The sequence below is a fragment of the Hippocampus zosterae genome, chromosome 9 (assembly GCF_025434085.1).
Source record: "Hippocampus zosterae strain Florida chromosome 9, ASM2543408v3, whole genome shotgun sequence".
Lineage (NCBI taxonomy): Eukaryota > Metazoa > Chordata > Actinopteri > Syngnathiformes > Syngnathidae > Hippocampus > Hippocampus zosterae.
Window position 1 is genome coordinate 24,153,537 of NC_067459.1, and position 14,942 is coordinate 24,168,478.

General features: G+C 46.5%; 1 protein-coding gene across 1 annotated transcript in view; it reads right to left on the bottom strand.

The window, feature by feature from the left end:
* fer1l4 (fer-1 like family member 4) overlaps positions 1–14,504 on the bottom strand; it is a 25,383-nt gene extending 10,879 nt beyond the window's left edge. The window contains exons 1-34 of the mRNA XM_052076264.1: positions 13,554–14,504; positions 13,313–13,368; positions 11,828–11,916; positions 11,587–11,686; positions 11,391–11,485; positions 10,680–10,724; positions 10,421–10,594; positions 10,142–10,202; positions 9,333–9,464; positions 9,155–9,217; positions 9,002–9,086; positions 8,778–8,940; positions 7,895–8,075; positions 7,640–7,826; positions 7,485–7,564; positions 7,237–7,362; positions 7,069–7,138; positions 6,640–6,734; positions 6,364–6,472; positions 6,048–6,276; positions 5,576–5,708; positions 5,390–5,490; positions 5,184–5,271; positions 4,625–4,741; positions 4,356–4,508; positions 3,813–4,002; positions 3,039–3,163; positions 2,818–2,952; positions 2,072–2,245; positions 1,511–1,621; positions 1,225–1,386; positions 941–1,115; positions 274–392; positions 67–183 (exon numbers count right to left, since the gene is read on the bottom strand). Of these exons, the coding sequence (XP_051932224.1) occupies positions 67–183; positions 274–392; positions 941–1,115; positions 1,225–1,386; positions 1,511–1,621; positions 2,072–2,245; positions 2,818–2,952; positions 3,039–3,163; positions 3,813–4,002; positions 4,356–4,508; positions 4,625–4,741; positions 5,184–5,271; positions 5,390–5,490; positions 5,576–5,708; positions 6,048–6,276; positions 6,364–6,472; positions 6,640–6,734; positions 7,069–7,138; positions 7,237–7,362; positions 7,485–7,564; positions 7,640–7,826; positions 7,895–8,075; positions 8,778–8,940; positions 9,002–9,086; positions 9,155–9,217; positions 9,333–9,464; positions 10,142–10,202; positions 10,421–10,594; positions 10,680–10,724; positions 11,391–11,485; positions 11,587–11,686; positions 11,828–11,916; positions 13,313–13,368; positions 13,554–13,632 (4,119 nt within the window). The 5' untranslated portion in view covers positions 13,633–14,504. The remainder of the gene's footprint in view (positions 1–66; positions 184–273; positions 393–940; positions 1,116–1,224; positions 1,387–1,510; positions 1,622–2,071; positions 2,246–2,817; positions 2,953–3,038; positions 3,164–3,812; positions 4,003–4,355; positions 4,509–4,624; positions 4,742–5,183; positions 5,272–5,389; positions 5,491–5,575; positions 5,709–6,047; positions 6,277–6,363; positions 6,473–6,639; positions 6,735–7,068; positions 7,139–7,236; positions 7,363–7,484; positions 7,565–7,639; positions 7,827–7,894; positions 8,076–8,777; positions 8,941–9,001; positions 9,087–9,154; positions 9,218–9,332; positions 9,465–10,141; positions 10,203–10,420; positions 10,595–10,679; positions 10,725–11,390; positions 11,486–11,586; positions 11,687–11,827; positions 11,917–13,312; positions 13,369–13,553) is intronic.
* Positions 14,505–14,942: the final 438 nt, after the last annotated feature.

The window sequence follows — 14,942 nt, forward strand, 5'->3', positions numbered from 1 at the left end:
AACCCCTAACCGCTAACCCTAAACCCTAGCCCTAACCCGAACCGCTGCGATCAAAACATATGTCACCTGTTTCTCCAGCTCTTCCAGGGATGCGTAGTACTTGGACCACCAGTCCAGCTCCTCGTTTTCCGGCACATCCTCCTCCAGCTCGTCTTTGTCCTTCAGCAGCTTCTTCAGGGGAGCCTGAACGGCAAACGTGGCACGGGGAAGCAGTCAACGAAAAGATGCGGTGAGCTTCATGTACAGCAGGCTGCGCGACACGAGCGGCATTACATTGATCAGTTTGATGGGGCTGAAGGGAATCCTCGACTCTTTGATCGACAGGTTGCCGAGTTTGATCTTGCTCAGTGACTTCAGCGTGCTGGTCTTCAATACGGTGTTCTTCTTCTTCACTGGAGACAGATGGAAAAATACAACCAGAAAAAAAACATGTTTTTTGATCATTACTTCAGCATACCAAGGTATACTGATGACTCGTGTATAGATCCGAAAAGCTCACATCGTGGCTATTCAGATGAGATATCACTCTTTCATCGGGAGCTTTCATTTGAGGAATCAATGTCTCCTTTGCTACAAATGCTTTTTCTTTGACCTTTACATGCCGAATCGAACGAAAACAGACTTATTTGGTGATCATCATATGAATATATATTGACAAAATAATTCGATATAGGGAACGCCTTTTATTTGAGCTCTCGCTCTATATAATTGGCTGCGTATATATATTTTTTTCACCGGTTCGAGTCAAATTTGACATGAAAACAAAAAATATATATACCGGTACTTTTTGGTTATATTATTTAATTATAGATCAAGAACACCCTCATCATGACCTTACATTTAAGGCTGCCAAAAAATATAGATATATATTTTACCTGTTGCTAGTCAAATATGACAGTCAAAAGGCATATTGGGTCATCAAAGAGATTTAGAGCCTTACCTTTAGGTTTAGGCTCTTCCTCTTCCTCATCCGGCTCGTCCCAGAGTTTAGGTGTGGCAAAATCCATGAGGCTCTGGACCACGTGGGTCCCGACTAGGACCTGACGTCCGAACCCTCTGCGCTCCACCACGAACAGCATCAGAGGCGGGTGGAAGTAAGCCTGCTCCGGCAGCTTCTGATGAGAATGCACGGGAGGGAAACCTCGAAATGTCAGCTGAGTTTTTGAGGGCCCGGGCGCTCGGGGGGGGGGGGGGGGGGGGGGGGGGCAAAAGGCTTAAACTGACCACGTGGAGGAAGCGCACGGACTCTTTGAAGTTAGCGTGGGTCTTGTAGCTCTCCAGCTCCTCGGACTCCAACTGCTTTCCGGCGCACTCCACCATCACCAGGGGGCGCTCCACCTCAAACAGCTGCACGCGCTTCAGATCACGCAAGCCCCAGAACAGCATCTGCAATCAGGATAACATCTCAAATCTAACGTATGGACGTCGTACTTCATGTATGGATCTATATATGATTACTATCCATCCACAGGCATGCGAGGTAAATATATACGTGTCATATTTGAAGCACCTCGATTCTGAAGTTCCTGAGGACCGGTCGCACCCCCTCTGGGATGTCATAGCAGCGCTGCTCTTGCAGGTAGGTCAGCTCCTGAGGGTCCACGCTGCCTGGGAGGGACGGCTGCCAAAGAAGCGGGACACGCAAGTCAAGCTTCACGCAGTCACTTCATGCCTGACGTCTCTACTGCAAAGACCGGCTCACTCTCGCAGAAAAGTGGCCATGATGCTACTACTTGGGTCGCACATTATTCGCCAAGAGTGTATTGCGAGGTTTTGCTGCCATCATTTTCCCCACACAGACTTTCTCGGCAGACGTGCATAGCAGTTAGAGCGAACAAGAAGAGCGCAGTGTAAAAGTCCACATTTGGGGATCATTTTACTCCTAAGAAAAGAAGGCTCAAGTCCAAAGTCCAACTAGAAAAATTTAAAAGAATGACCTGAGCAGATTTGGCGTTTTTTTTTAATTTACGGGCGTAGCACAATGTGGCTGATTTATAAAGCGGTTCCACCGGTAATTTACTCATGATTACCATGTCTTCACGCAAACAAAAAGCAAAGCGCAGCGCGTCACCTCGCCGAAGGACGAGTAGTCCAGCTCGATGAGTTCGAAGGCGGCCAGCAGCTCTCCGGCCGGCACCCTCCCCATGCTGATGTCATAGAAGCGCAGACGGGGTTTCCGGTAGAGCACCTCCACGGGTTTCAACTCGGGCTCGGCGTACGCCTGGCCCAGAAACTTCGGGCTACCCTGCACGCATTTCCTTGCACGTTATGACCATCACTTAATCCAGGCATGTCCAAAGTCCGGCCCGCGGTCTAATTTCATCCGGCCCTCGGCCCCTGTCATAAAGTCAGTGCCGTCTGGCCCGCAGGTTGGGCGCAATGGAACACGTGTTGCATTGACTGAGGTCTCGTAGACTGGTGAGTGATGTTTCATAGAGTACTGCTTCCCTCTAGTGGCTAAATGAGTAATAGCATTCACTAAATGAGTAATAGCATTGAGACACTAGAGGGCATCACTCACGAGTTAACAAAACATCACTCTGTGTTTATATTGACTGATATGTCATATTTCAAATTCCTGTTTCAAATGAAGCAAAAGAAATTCTTAAGATTGTTGAAATTAAAATAAAAATGGAAATGTGAAACAGACTGGCTTACTAAAATTTGTTGAACAATATTGTTCAATGTAAAGAATGTCAGCCAAGGTCGACCCCCCGACATTTTACCACATAAAATCTGGCCCCCTTGGCAAAAAGTTTGGACACCCCTGACTTAATCCAATAGATTCACCACTCGGCGAGGGGAGACGAGCATTACCACGACGTCGTAGTCGAAGATTTGGATGATAACCAGGGGAGGGTCTTGAACAAGGTCCTCCATCGTTCCCTCCAGAAGGACGCGGTCAAAGAGCAAACACTCACCCCACGCCGGGGATAGCGTCTCTGGGGACACCTGTGGCACACACATCCAATACCGGTGGACATTGCTGGCAATTTGAACAAAAACTAAAGTTGTTTGTGATCATTACTCGTACTCACCTTGGTCACCTGACACTGCGTGGAGAAGAGCACCTTGGCGAAGGGATCCGATAGGCCGTTGTCGTCGCCCGCCATTAAGCCGCGCGCTTGGTAGAGGTGACATCGTAGCTGGAAGTAGCGACTGTCTGCAAACGTAACATATGTTGTCTACTTTGCCCCTTGGGGAAAAAAAGTTCATTCTTTGTAACATTTAAGTAACCGTAATTATTTTTTGAAAGTTGTTGGGTGATATAACCTCAGAGAAAAGAAAAAGCTTTTCAGTTTTTCATTTAAGTTGTATTCAAGTATTTTTTATGTGAAGATTATTTTAAATTAAAAGTGCGATACTGTGCAACATTCAAATGTAGTTACAATTAAAAAAATTTAAAAACATTGAAAATAAAAACTGTGATGTGTCATTTACTTTTTGTTACATATTTACATAAAATGTGAAAAAAAAATATCACGGAAATTCATTCATTTGGAAAAAATGAATAAAGACAAAATGGGATAATATGAAAATTGTGAACCCTGAGTGAATTAATTCATTGAGAATCATGAATTAATTCATGATTCTCAATTCCCCAAAAAATCCCGCACCAATTTCACTTTTTTAAAAAACATTTTACAAATAAAATTAAAAGTCCGATATCCTCTAACTTTTGCACTATTTTTTTATCTTCAATTAAAAAACAAATGATACTCTTCCTGATCCATTTTATAAGGAGACTTGGTGGGGGGCCAATAAAAAAAAACGGTGGGCACCCGTGAACTCGAAGCTTCAGTTGGACTCACCCTGACAGCACAGTCTGATGGGCATCTTCCTGGTTGCCGTGACGACCGCTGTCACCTCCTCTACCTCCTCGTAGATGGGCAAGAACTCGTCTGGGAGCGAGGTGATGGCTTCCTTGCTGTACTTGGCCTGGCCCAGCCACAGGTACACCTCCAGCTTGGCGAAGATCTCGCTGGTGGAACTTCCCGGAGACTAAAAGTCACAAGACATGGATGGTCTGTCATCCATTTGATTGATTGACAGACCAAAATAATTGTGGTTTACATGTCTGGAATGAAGCCATTTTGGGGTCAACTGCACCATTTCCTGGGGTCCTTAAAAAAAAGGAACTGGTCCTAAAATTATTTGAAATTCAGCTACTGAAGCTAATTCAGTTTGTCTGCCATTTTGGTTTGAAGCAGGCCACGAAATGTTTTGAGAATTCAGGCTCCACAGCCAGTTTCATTTGGCAACAGGAAATTTAGTACTCTGACGGTTTCTCTTCAGTATTTTGCCATTTTAGGGTATCGGCGTGGTCCATGAAAATTCTAGTTTTAGTGACAGACCTTCATGTAGAGTGTGGTGACCCGACCACAATCCCGCCCCCTGTGGTCCTCCACCAGTGAGAAGATGACGGAGTGGGCGGGGATCCTGACATAGGCCAGTCGTTTGCTTCCACTCAGTAACCACAGGAAGACATCCGGGATGGTGTTCTGGGGCTGGTCGCAGATCAGAAGAGGTCAAAGCTCATTACAACTGCATCGTTGTCATGAATATTAATTGTAGTATGAGCATGATGAAAACCACCACAGTGGACGCGATTTTCACGTTGTACCTCTTTGGCCAGGTGTCGAAGTTTGCTCAGGAGTTTTTTAATGCCCGTCAGGTGCTGTTTGAGTGTCCGCCTGGTTAACCTCTGCTTGACCCTCATGGCCCGTCTGGCTACCATAAGCTAGACGTCATGTGACCACATTGAGAGAAATGAGCAGTTTATGGACAAACAAACGAGTCACGTCACTGACGTAAATAAATGGTAGATATGAGAGACATTTTCTGGTTGTTATATCAGCACAAATGAGAGTTGACAAACTAACCACAGATTAAGCGCTCATGAAAATTCATTTGAATTAGTTTGATTTGACACAGTTTGGCAGATCTGGAAAGCTCTCATCAAGACCTTTCAATTAGGGAAAGGACTCTTTTTATTTTGTTGCAAATGGATTTTTTGACCCGACCACTCGTCAAATTAGACTCTTCCAATTTTTGGTCATCTTATAAACATCAATGAACGATATGATGGTTGATATGGAAAGCTCTCATTATTGTTCTTTCATTTGCGGTACATCACCATATGCTTAAGAAACATTTCTGTTAAAAAAAAAAAAGTGCCTCACCAAATTCTTCTTGATGAAGTCTTTCCTGCGTGCATCCAGATTGTTGGGACGAAACTGAGCAAGCCGGTTTGAGGACAGTCTGAATTGTCTTTATGAAAACAATCAAGAAAAAATTAAACATATCTTTGAAAAAAAAACAAAAAACAAACGAAAACAAAAAACACCCCACACATTTTTAAGCAAACTTGCTACAGGCGGTCACTGACATGCAGGAAGTGACCAGCTCCAGGAGCACATGCACCAGACGCTCCTTCACGTTGGTGCGGGGCCTCCGCCCGAGACGCTCCACCTCATCCAGACCGATCTCCTGAAATCGTCCCGCAAATGAGCCGTGCATTACGCCAACAATCCAAATGTCAACCCAGCAACCAGCTCCACCTGTGTCACCTCACCAGCCTGTCGGCCATCTTGCTAAGCAAATTTGCTTGGTACAGACGAAAGCTGTGGTCTTCGTATTGACTCCAGACAAACAAACACGGCTTGTGTTTCTCCCAGGGTGCGTGCAGGGGTATGCATCGAAACGACCTGGCGCACGGGTGAGACACAAGCGGGATACAATATCCTGTAAGCGACATGGGTGGGATGCATTTGAGAAACATGTGACACACAAATGAGACCGATTGCACACATGGCGACAAACAGGTTAATGGGACGCAAGCGAGGCATAAATGAGACTGGAGACGGGTAACGAGACGACAAGTGACACAAGGGTAACAGGAGGGTTCCATCCAGGTGAGAGGGACGTAATTCATAAGTGAGGTTTCAGTGACACTTGGGTGGAACAGTGAGAAACGGGTGACAAAAAAGCAGTGATATCGGGATGAGATCTGGGCTCAGATCAGAGATCAGGAAGTGAGTCCTTACTTGTCGTATTCGGTGGGTTGCGGTCTCATGGGCTCCGATACGGATCTGTTCTCAGGTTCTGGACTCAGAACCGCCTCCCTGTCCAGTTCTTCCTCCGACTCCAGAAGCCCTTGGGCCTCCTCGCTGAGATCTTCCTGGCTTTGCCTCAGCTCCTCCCGGCTGTGTCGGGTCTCCTCCCGGCTTTGGTTCTTCTTGGATCTCCTGGCTGTCACCGCCTTGCCACGATTTCCTGCCGTGATCACGATGTTACAACTTGGGGGTGTCTGTGTTACTGCTGTTTGTTCGCTCATTACGCAGGTTGTTCTTTTTTTTTTACCAATGGAAAGTTCAAACGTCATGGGCCTGGTGCCGACAGATGGATCCATCATGGTAACTTCAAACAAAGACGCAAAGAGCAGAAAGTCTTCTTTCTCACCCAGGAAACCCTACGCAAAAAAAAACCAAACCAAAAAAAACATCGGTTTACAACTGTCGCAGCTGCATACTGTGGTGTACCTCTGAGCTCTGATCTAAGTCCCCACTGCTAAGAATTGCTTCGATGTTTCTTTTGACAGATTGAAGATGGAAATGAGGTTAGTCTTCCAGCGCTAACCTCAGGCAGTGGGTGAATCTCCTCCACGTCCACAGTCACCGCCTCTGGCACTTCCACTCCTGCCTCCCCAGAATCATCGCTGATTTGGCTGGGAACTACGTGCAAAAAAAAAAAAAAAAAAAGCAACAATTTTGATTGTCATAGGGAAAGTTGAAGGATCTTGCTTTCGACCAATCAGAGCCGAGAAAAGCAAATAATAATCAGCTAAGAGAACCAATTAAAAAAAGCTTCTTGAGTGATGATCATATTTTTTCAGGTGATAAATTTTGATTTTTTAAAATCGAATATGTTTACAAAATAAAACCGTATTTTCTGAGAAATAAATTGAAATCTTGCAAGAAAAAAAGTTTGAACGTGACAAGAATAAAGTCTAATTGGATTCAAGAATGGCATCAGTTTGACTTGTGTTGGATCAATCGCCGTCCTCACCTTCCTTCCTTTTTTCCTTCTTGCTGCCTCGCTTCTTCCTCAGTCCCAACCTGCTCAACGTTCCTTTCACCTTCAAGAGAATCACAATACCGAGTGAAAGCAGACTCAGACTGACCAGTCCTGAAGAGCATCCTGATGGATCGCAATGGACGAGATGGATTCTGGTACCATCGCTCGCGGGGCCGAGCTGGAGTCTGTGGCGACGGCCAATGGTGAGGAGTAAATCTCGACAGACAGTGCCAGGAGGATTCGACCACGGTAAAAGATTCCCTCTCCAAGGCCCTGGTTCAAAGCCTGGCGAAGACAACCAACGGTCGGCTGGAGTAGCTTCAATCTGGTTTTGATTGTTTGAGTCTGCTCTCAGGACATTTGGAGCCGGGAGAAACCGCCATTGAGGCAATTCCACAAGCGATTACCTGGTGGACGTCTCCGAGGGTGGAGTTCCGAGGAGAACCGTATAGATTGACCCAGCATGGTCCAAAGGTGGGGTTAAAACCTGTGGGACGCACCCATTGCCACGTTGAAGAATTGTTAAAGGATAGACAGCAATCCGTCAGTTTTGAGCTTGTACCGTTCCTTGTGGGGTCTGAAATCTGCTGCAGGTCCAGGAAGTGCGTGGCCAGAGCGATGTCCCCCATCTTGGCGTCATCAAGGACCTGGACTCGGATCCGCTGGGCGAGGGGAGGAAACTGCTCGATGAAGGAGATCTCCTCGTTCCAAACCGGGCAGCTGGTGGCACTCGCGACAGACGTCTCACCCTCGGAGAGACCGGTCCACGTTGAACACAAAGTTGTGGACCCGAATGACCTGTACGGTGCTGATGTACCTGTTGTCCAGCAAAGGTGACTTGAACATAAGGATCAATGAAGACTCTTCGGTCAGTGACTTTGGACATTTTGGCCATCAACCCCGCATCCATGGTGGGCAGGCCGTCTGCCTGGTAGACCCGCACTCGAAATCGAGCCCACGGGCGATCGGAAGGCATACCGCGGGGAAGCATGAGATTTCTGTGGGGCATCCATCTCATAAATTGACTTGGAATTACCCCTCAAAATGACCAAAATGAGGCTAACGTGGTGGCTTTGTACAAAAATGACCTCATGTGTCTTTTCAGACTTAAAATTGTGGCGTGCCAACCAAACTCCCCCCAACTAATTGACTGAATTTTTGAAATATTCCTTCTGGACAAGTTCATCTTTCAAAGATGTCTGGAAATGAGCCAAAATGATCCTCAGATGGCCGATTCAAATCAAGATAGCACACCTACTGTGTCTGACATTTTTTTGTGGGTCTACTTAAAATAGATACAGCATGTCTAACAAATTTCATGTTCCTAAGTGAAATTGGCTTCATGTGCAGAATTTTCTAAATATTTTGGCTGGACAGTTTTGCTTTTGATGGGCCCTGGAGGTGTCCAAAAGGTCGTTTTAAACCAAAACAGCAAGCTCCTTGTGTCTTTTTTGGCGCAGCTTCTTGAGACTTTTTTGTGGGTCTACTCATGACTGACATGTAAGATTTTAAAGGAACCGTGGAAATTGCTAAATTGAACCGAAAATGTCCGCTTCAAACCAAAATGTCTTCTGACTTGCTGTGACTTTTCAAGCATGCCTTCTTGAGACTTTTTTACGGATCGTGATAGCCAAGTCTATCGGATGTCCAGTTGCTTCGTGAAACTCGCTTCGAGGGTTGAAAAATGCGGATGAACTGACTTGTCGATGCTGTCATTGGCGCCGGCCGTGCCGGGCGGCAGGCTGGTGTTCAGAGCCTCGCCTTTCATCAGCACGCTGAGGGTGGCCTTCACGTAGCCTTTGGCCCCCGATCGGGTGTCAGCCGGGTCAGTGAGCGGGGCCCACTTCTCGTAGAAGCGGTGGTCTGCAAATGAGATGAGCGCTCACGCGGGCCTGTTGGGCACGCTGCGCTCGTTTGACCATACCTGGCTCACGGAACACGGTGGCAATGTCAATCTTGAAGGTTCCCACGTGGCTCATGAGGAAGGGCAGGGTTCGGCGGTGGTACACCTGCAAGGGCGGACAGTTTTGGTGGCCTGTCGCCATGGAAACGAGCGAGGGTTTACAGTGGGACTGACCTTGATCTCGATAACCTTGTCAAAGAGAACCTCTGGGGTTTCATGGAACTCAAACTGGAAGTTCTGCAACAGGAATTGAGAACCTCGATTGGGTGTTTGCGCATCGCAACGTGTTTCAATGTCTTCTACTGAAGGGTTTTGGTTGTTCCAGCGGGCGGTGTGTGGTGGCCTTGCTTACTTCATTGTAGAAGGGACAGTTGGTGGACTTTTGCGTGGCCGTGTGTTTCTTCTGCTCTCCCACTCGGATGAACACGGCCGGGTTGATGTTGACGCCCGCCAGTTTCTGCGCTTCCAAGATGTTGACGTTCACCTGCAATCACCCAGTCAGATGTATTCGCAGGTGAACACCCTGCTGCCAAATTTCCTGGAACTCTTCAAAGGAGTATCTGAACAGGCCATTCTTTCAGCGCTCATATATGAGGACCTTTAGTAGCTACACATAGGAACTAAATTAAGGAAGTACTGTAGTACCTACCCAGTACTTTTAGAGCTACTATCCCTGGCGTGGGCCCCAGTTAATTAGCCCAAATTAAGACAAGTTTAAACCTGGACTTGTGGAAATTACATCCCCTTTGTACTTATACATACATCATACATCATCCGAGCCGCTTGATCCTCACTAGGGTCGCGGGGGGTGCTGGAGCCTATCCCAGCTGTCTTCGGGCAGTAGGCGGGGGACACCCTGAATCGGTTGCCAGCCAATCGCAGGGCACACAGAAACGAACAACCATTCGCACTCACACCGAGGAACAATTTAGAGTGTTCAATCAGCCTGCCATGCATATTTTTGGAATGTGGGAGGAAACCGGAGCACCCGGGGAAAACCCACACAGGCCCGGGGAGAACATGCAGACTCCACACAGGGAGGCCGGAGCTGGAATCGAACCCAGTACCTCTGCACTGTGAAGTCGACGTGCTAACCCCTGGACTACCGGGCCGCCCCCTTTGTACTTTTTTTATTTTATTTTTTTTTGGTGGCATTCTTACCTGGAAACTTTGAACCCTGGGTGTGGCTGCAGCAACATGCCGAGACAGCGGCCTGGAACGACTACACACATTTACGCACACATGTGCTTCTTTACTACCAAAGATTTGTATTTTCGGTCATGTGTCTATGCTAGCGATGTAAAATAACAGGCATGACAAATCGAATCTCTTCCAGCTGATGACAGAAGGTCAAGAACTAATCTGCATTCATTTAAAAAATAAATCTGTATTCCGAGTGAACATGACATATCGCAACACAATGAAAACACTCTCGCCGACCTCATCAAAGGAGTGAAGACGATATCAGACATGTCCATGTCCAGCAGGTCGTCTTCGTCATAGTCGTCATAGTCGTCATAGTCGTCCTGGTCGCCCTGGACACGGATGAGGTTGCGCCCCAGTTGTCGGGTCTCCCTCTCCAGGTCCCTCTCCAGACGACTCAACATCGGTGGGCTTGGTCAAGATGGACCAGATTGGTTTTGTCCATGTGGTGTTGCGACATGCATGCGCGTTCATGCAAGTGTGATGTCACTCTCACCTCTCATCATTTTCAAAGGCTTCATTCTGGAAGCCCAGCGCTGATCTGAGCAACACAGATTCAAAAAAGAAACACACGCAAATGAACTACTACTATCTAACGAACAAAAACCCTCTCCAAAAAAATTAACTCACAAAACACTTGTTTATAAACTAATTAACTCACTCACTCACAAAACAAAATCACAAATGAATTAAACAACTCACAAAAACACTTTTGAAACAACTAACTAAAGAGAGAATGAACGAACACACTAAGCAACAAGTACACCAACCTGCTCATTAAAAAAAAATACGGTAACTGGGTGACTAAATCACGATAAAACAGGAAAAATAAATAAAAACAAAAACATAATAAAGGATGGAAAAAGTAACAAACCAACAAAACAACCAATTCACTGAACAATGAAATAACGAACTAATTAACTGACTGAGTCGCCCGCTAGTAAGCTAACTAGCATGCTAAAGAATTAACAGAACAACTGTCATGCTAACAAATATCAACAAACTCAGACAAATCAACTGAACAAAAAAAAATCTGTGTCACTTGTCACAAGAAAGACAATGATGTGATTTTGCAGACCATAAACTAAAACGCCAATAAAAGCTTGAGCTGTATGATTTTGAATTCTGCCTAGCAACAAGTGACCTCATACGAGTCCATCCAACCCGAGACATTCTGACTTCTTTAGTTTTTCGCTTGACTTCTTACTCATCTTTGTCCTCCACTCTGATGAAGTCCTGTCCCTCCCATCCTCCTGCGGCGCCCTCAACTGGATTGTAGCGCACGTCCAACTCCACGTAGATCTACTCGCCGGACAACATTATCATCACTCACACACACACACACACACACACACACGCACGCACACACATGCACACTCAAGTACTCACAGATGGATACTCACATCAGTCAGGAGATGGTTGCCGTCGGTGAGTGGTTCCCGTAGCAACAGCCTCCCTGATGTGATGATGTGCTCGAGACCCACGACCAGCTTTCCCAGCAGTCTACACACACACAAACACACAAAAACACGCATGCACAAAAGTAAATAGTTCAGTAACTTCCATTGAATATCTGGATTCGGGAATTTTAAGATAAGGGTAAGGGTGTGCATGCGTGTGTGTGTGTGTGTGTGTGGACATTACCTGTTGGAGAAGACTTTACTGAAGTTGTAAACTCTGATGGTCAGCACTTCATGTCGGATGACTTTACCATAGTGAGGCCAGCGGAACGACTGCATACATGTAAGCACACACACACACGCACACACATAGAAACACGTATTGAAGGTCATATATGGTGTTAACTAAAAAAAATATTACAATGATTATTTTTCAACACGGGCGGCCCGGTAGTCCAGTGGTTAGCACGTCCGCTTCACAGTGCAGAGGTACCGGGTTCGATTCCAGCTCCGGCCTCCCTGTGTGGAGTTTGCATGTTCTCCCCGGGCCTGCGTGGGTTTTCTCCGGGTGCTCTGGTTTCCTCCCACATTCCAAAAACATGCGTGGCAGGCTGATTGAACACTATAAATTGTCCCTAGGTGTGAGTGTGAGTGCGAATGGTTGTTCGTTTCTGTGTGCCCTGCGATTGGCTGGCAACCGATTCAGGGTGTCCCCCGCCTACTGCCCGAAGACAGCTGGGATAGGCTCCAGCACCCCCCGCGACCCTTGTGAGGATCAAGCGGTACGGAAGACGGAAGATTTTTCAACACATCAGCCAGGAGGGCAACTGGATAGCACATCTGCCACACAGTACAGAGGTCATGGGTTCAATTCTGGGCCGCGACCTTTCAGTGTGGAATTTGCATGTTCTCCCCGTGCCTGCCTGGGTTTTCTTCGGGTACTCCTGTTTCCTCCCACATTCGAAAAAAACCTGCACCGCAGGTTAATGGAACACATTTGTCCTGAGGTGAGATTGTGAGTGTGAATAGTGGTTTGTCCTTGTGTGCGCTGCGATTTTATGGCAACCAGTTTAGGTTGCGACTGCCCGAAGACAGCTGCGATAGGCTCCAGCATGCCCGCGAGTCTCGTGAGGCTAAGCAGATTAGAAAACGGATGGACTGATGGATGGATGGATGGATGGATGGATGGATGGATGGATGGATGGATGGATGGATGGATGGATGGATGGATGGATGGATGGATGGATGGATGGATGGATGGATGGATGGATGGATGGATGGACAACAGCCAGGACAGGAGAAGTGATGTCATCTTATCCGATTGTGACATTCCAAGTCAGTGTTTTGTGTAAACGGCGGATACTATTTTTTCTGGCTCCAGTTCATTCCGGATTCATTCCACATCATCCATTATTGCTGGGATGCAATCAAGCGCCACTTGAGCTTCCTCTCTCTGCGTTAAAGGGGCTGCGCGGCACGCCGGTTGTACGGCTCTGATAGCAAAGCATGAGCAGTAGAAATATGAATTTGAGGCATTTCGTATGCATTGAAGGAGTGTGTGTGTGTGTATGCACGCGTGCGGGTTTGGGGAGCGAGGGTAGTAAATTCCTGTAAGTTGCATTGAAACAGTTCCAATCAGAAGCCGACAAATAACCACGACAACCACACACACAGGAACGCACACGCATCGCATGATGTCATCGTTCATCTGCGCTCTGACTAGACTGACCTCATTGAAAAAGGCCACACCATCGCTCTGCACCACTCTGGTTCTCTGGGTGAATCCTGCCGGATGGACAACAAAACTTGTCACCATAGCAATAGCCAAAAAATAGACACACACACACACACACGCGGAATTGTGAGAAGGAGGAAAAGATTTTTACAAAAAGAACGAGCCATATGGAGCAGTGACGCCCCAAACCATTTTGGGGTGTCTTCTTTTTCTCTTTCTCAAGCAGACAACTGACCTCTGAAGGAGAGCTCCACTCTCCGCTGGGATCCTCCTGGCAGGTTGGAGACCTTCCTTACGTTCACACTGATGGACATGGTGAAGGACCAAGGTGACGACGTCCGTCTACATGTCTCCCGGTGTCAACATCAGCTCACAGCAAGTGAGTGAAACGCTGCAGTTTGGTGTTGACGTGACGGTTAGGGTTGGTCCTGTCCAATGTCATGTTTGACCAGGCAACGATACTTGACTGGCTTGACTAGTTTCCTCCTTTGACTATGCACACACACGCGCATGACAAACATGACATGAACTGCGGAACACAATCCCTTCAGTGATTCCACTGAGCTTCTACGTTATTCACTTTGAAGTGAATTAAGTGTAAAATATAATTCTAATCAAGCATCGTTATGGGAGTAGTGTTTTAACAAGAATAGTTGTTTGTCGTTGTGTGCCCCGCAATTGGCTGGCAACCAATTAAGATCCCGCCTGCTGTTCGAAGTCAGATGGGATTGGCTGCAGCACGTCCATGACCCTCGTGAGGATAAAGCGGTTCAGGAAATGGATGGATGGATATTCGAAGTTATGGTTTGAAAACAGGTTTCATGTTTCAAGTCGGAGTTAGGGATTCTCTGAATGTCTTTTTTTTTTAACACAAACTATTGCTCATTTGTTCTAATATACAGTATATACAAGTTAAGAAAACCCTTATTTGTCTCACAATGGAGAAATTCCCAATTTACATTTACATATACATATATATATATATATATTTATGTATAAAATAATATTTTTTATTTTTTATATATACATAAAATAAGTCCACATGGAACAATCATGAATACAAAATAATTTGGTGTATCTTGAATAAGTTCCCTGAGATATTGGTACATATATATAATTATTATTTTTTAATATATGCACAGATTTTGAATGACACAAATAAATAATAATTACTGAATAAGTGTGAGAGCAGGCGGCCCGGTAGTCCAGTGGTTAGCACGGGGGCTTCACAGTGCAGAGGTACCGGGTTCGATTCCAGCTCCGGCCTCCCTGTGTGGAGTTTGCATGTTCTCCCCGGGCCTGCGTGGGTTTTCTCCGGGTGCTCCGGTTTCCTCCCACATTCCAAAAAATATGCGTGACAGGCTGAATGAACACTCTAAATTGTCCCTAGGTGTGAGTGTGAGTGCGAATGGTTGTTTGTGTCTGTGTGCCCTGCGATTGGCTGGCAACCGATTCAGGGTGTCCCCCGCCTACTGCCCGGAGACAGCTGGGATAGGCTCCAGCACCCCCCGCGACCCTAGTGAGGATCAAGCGGTACGGAAGAAGAAGAAGAAGAAGTGTGAGAGCGCATAGTTGTTCGTCTGTGTGCCCTGCGATTGGCTGGCAACCGGTTCTGGGTGTCCCC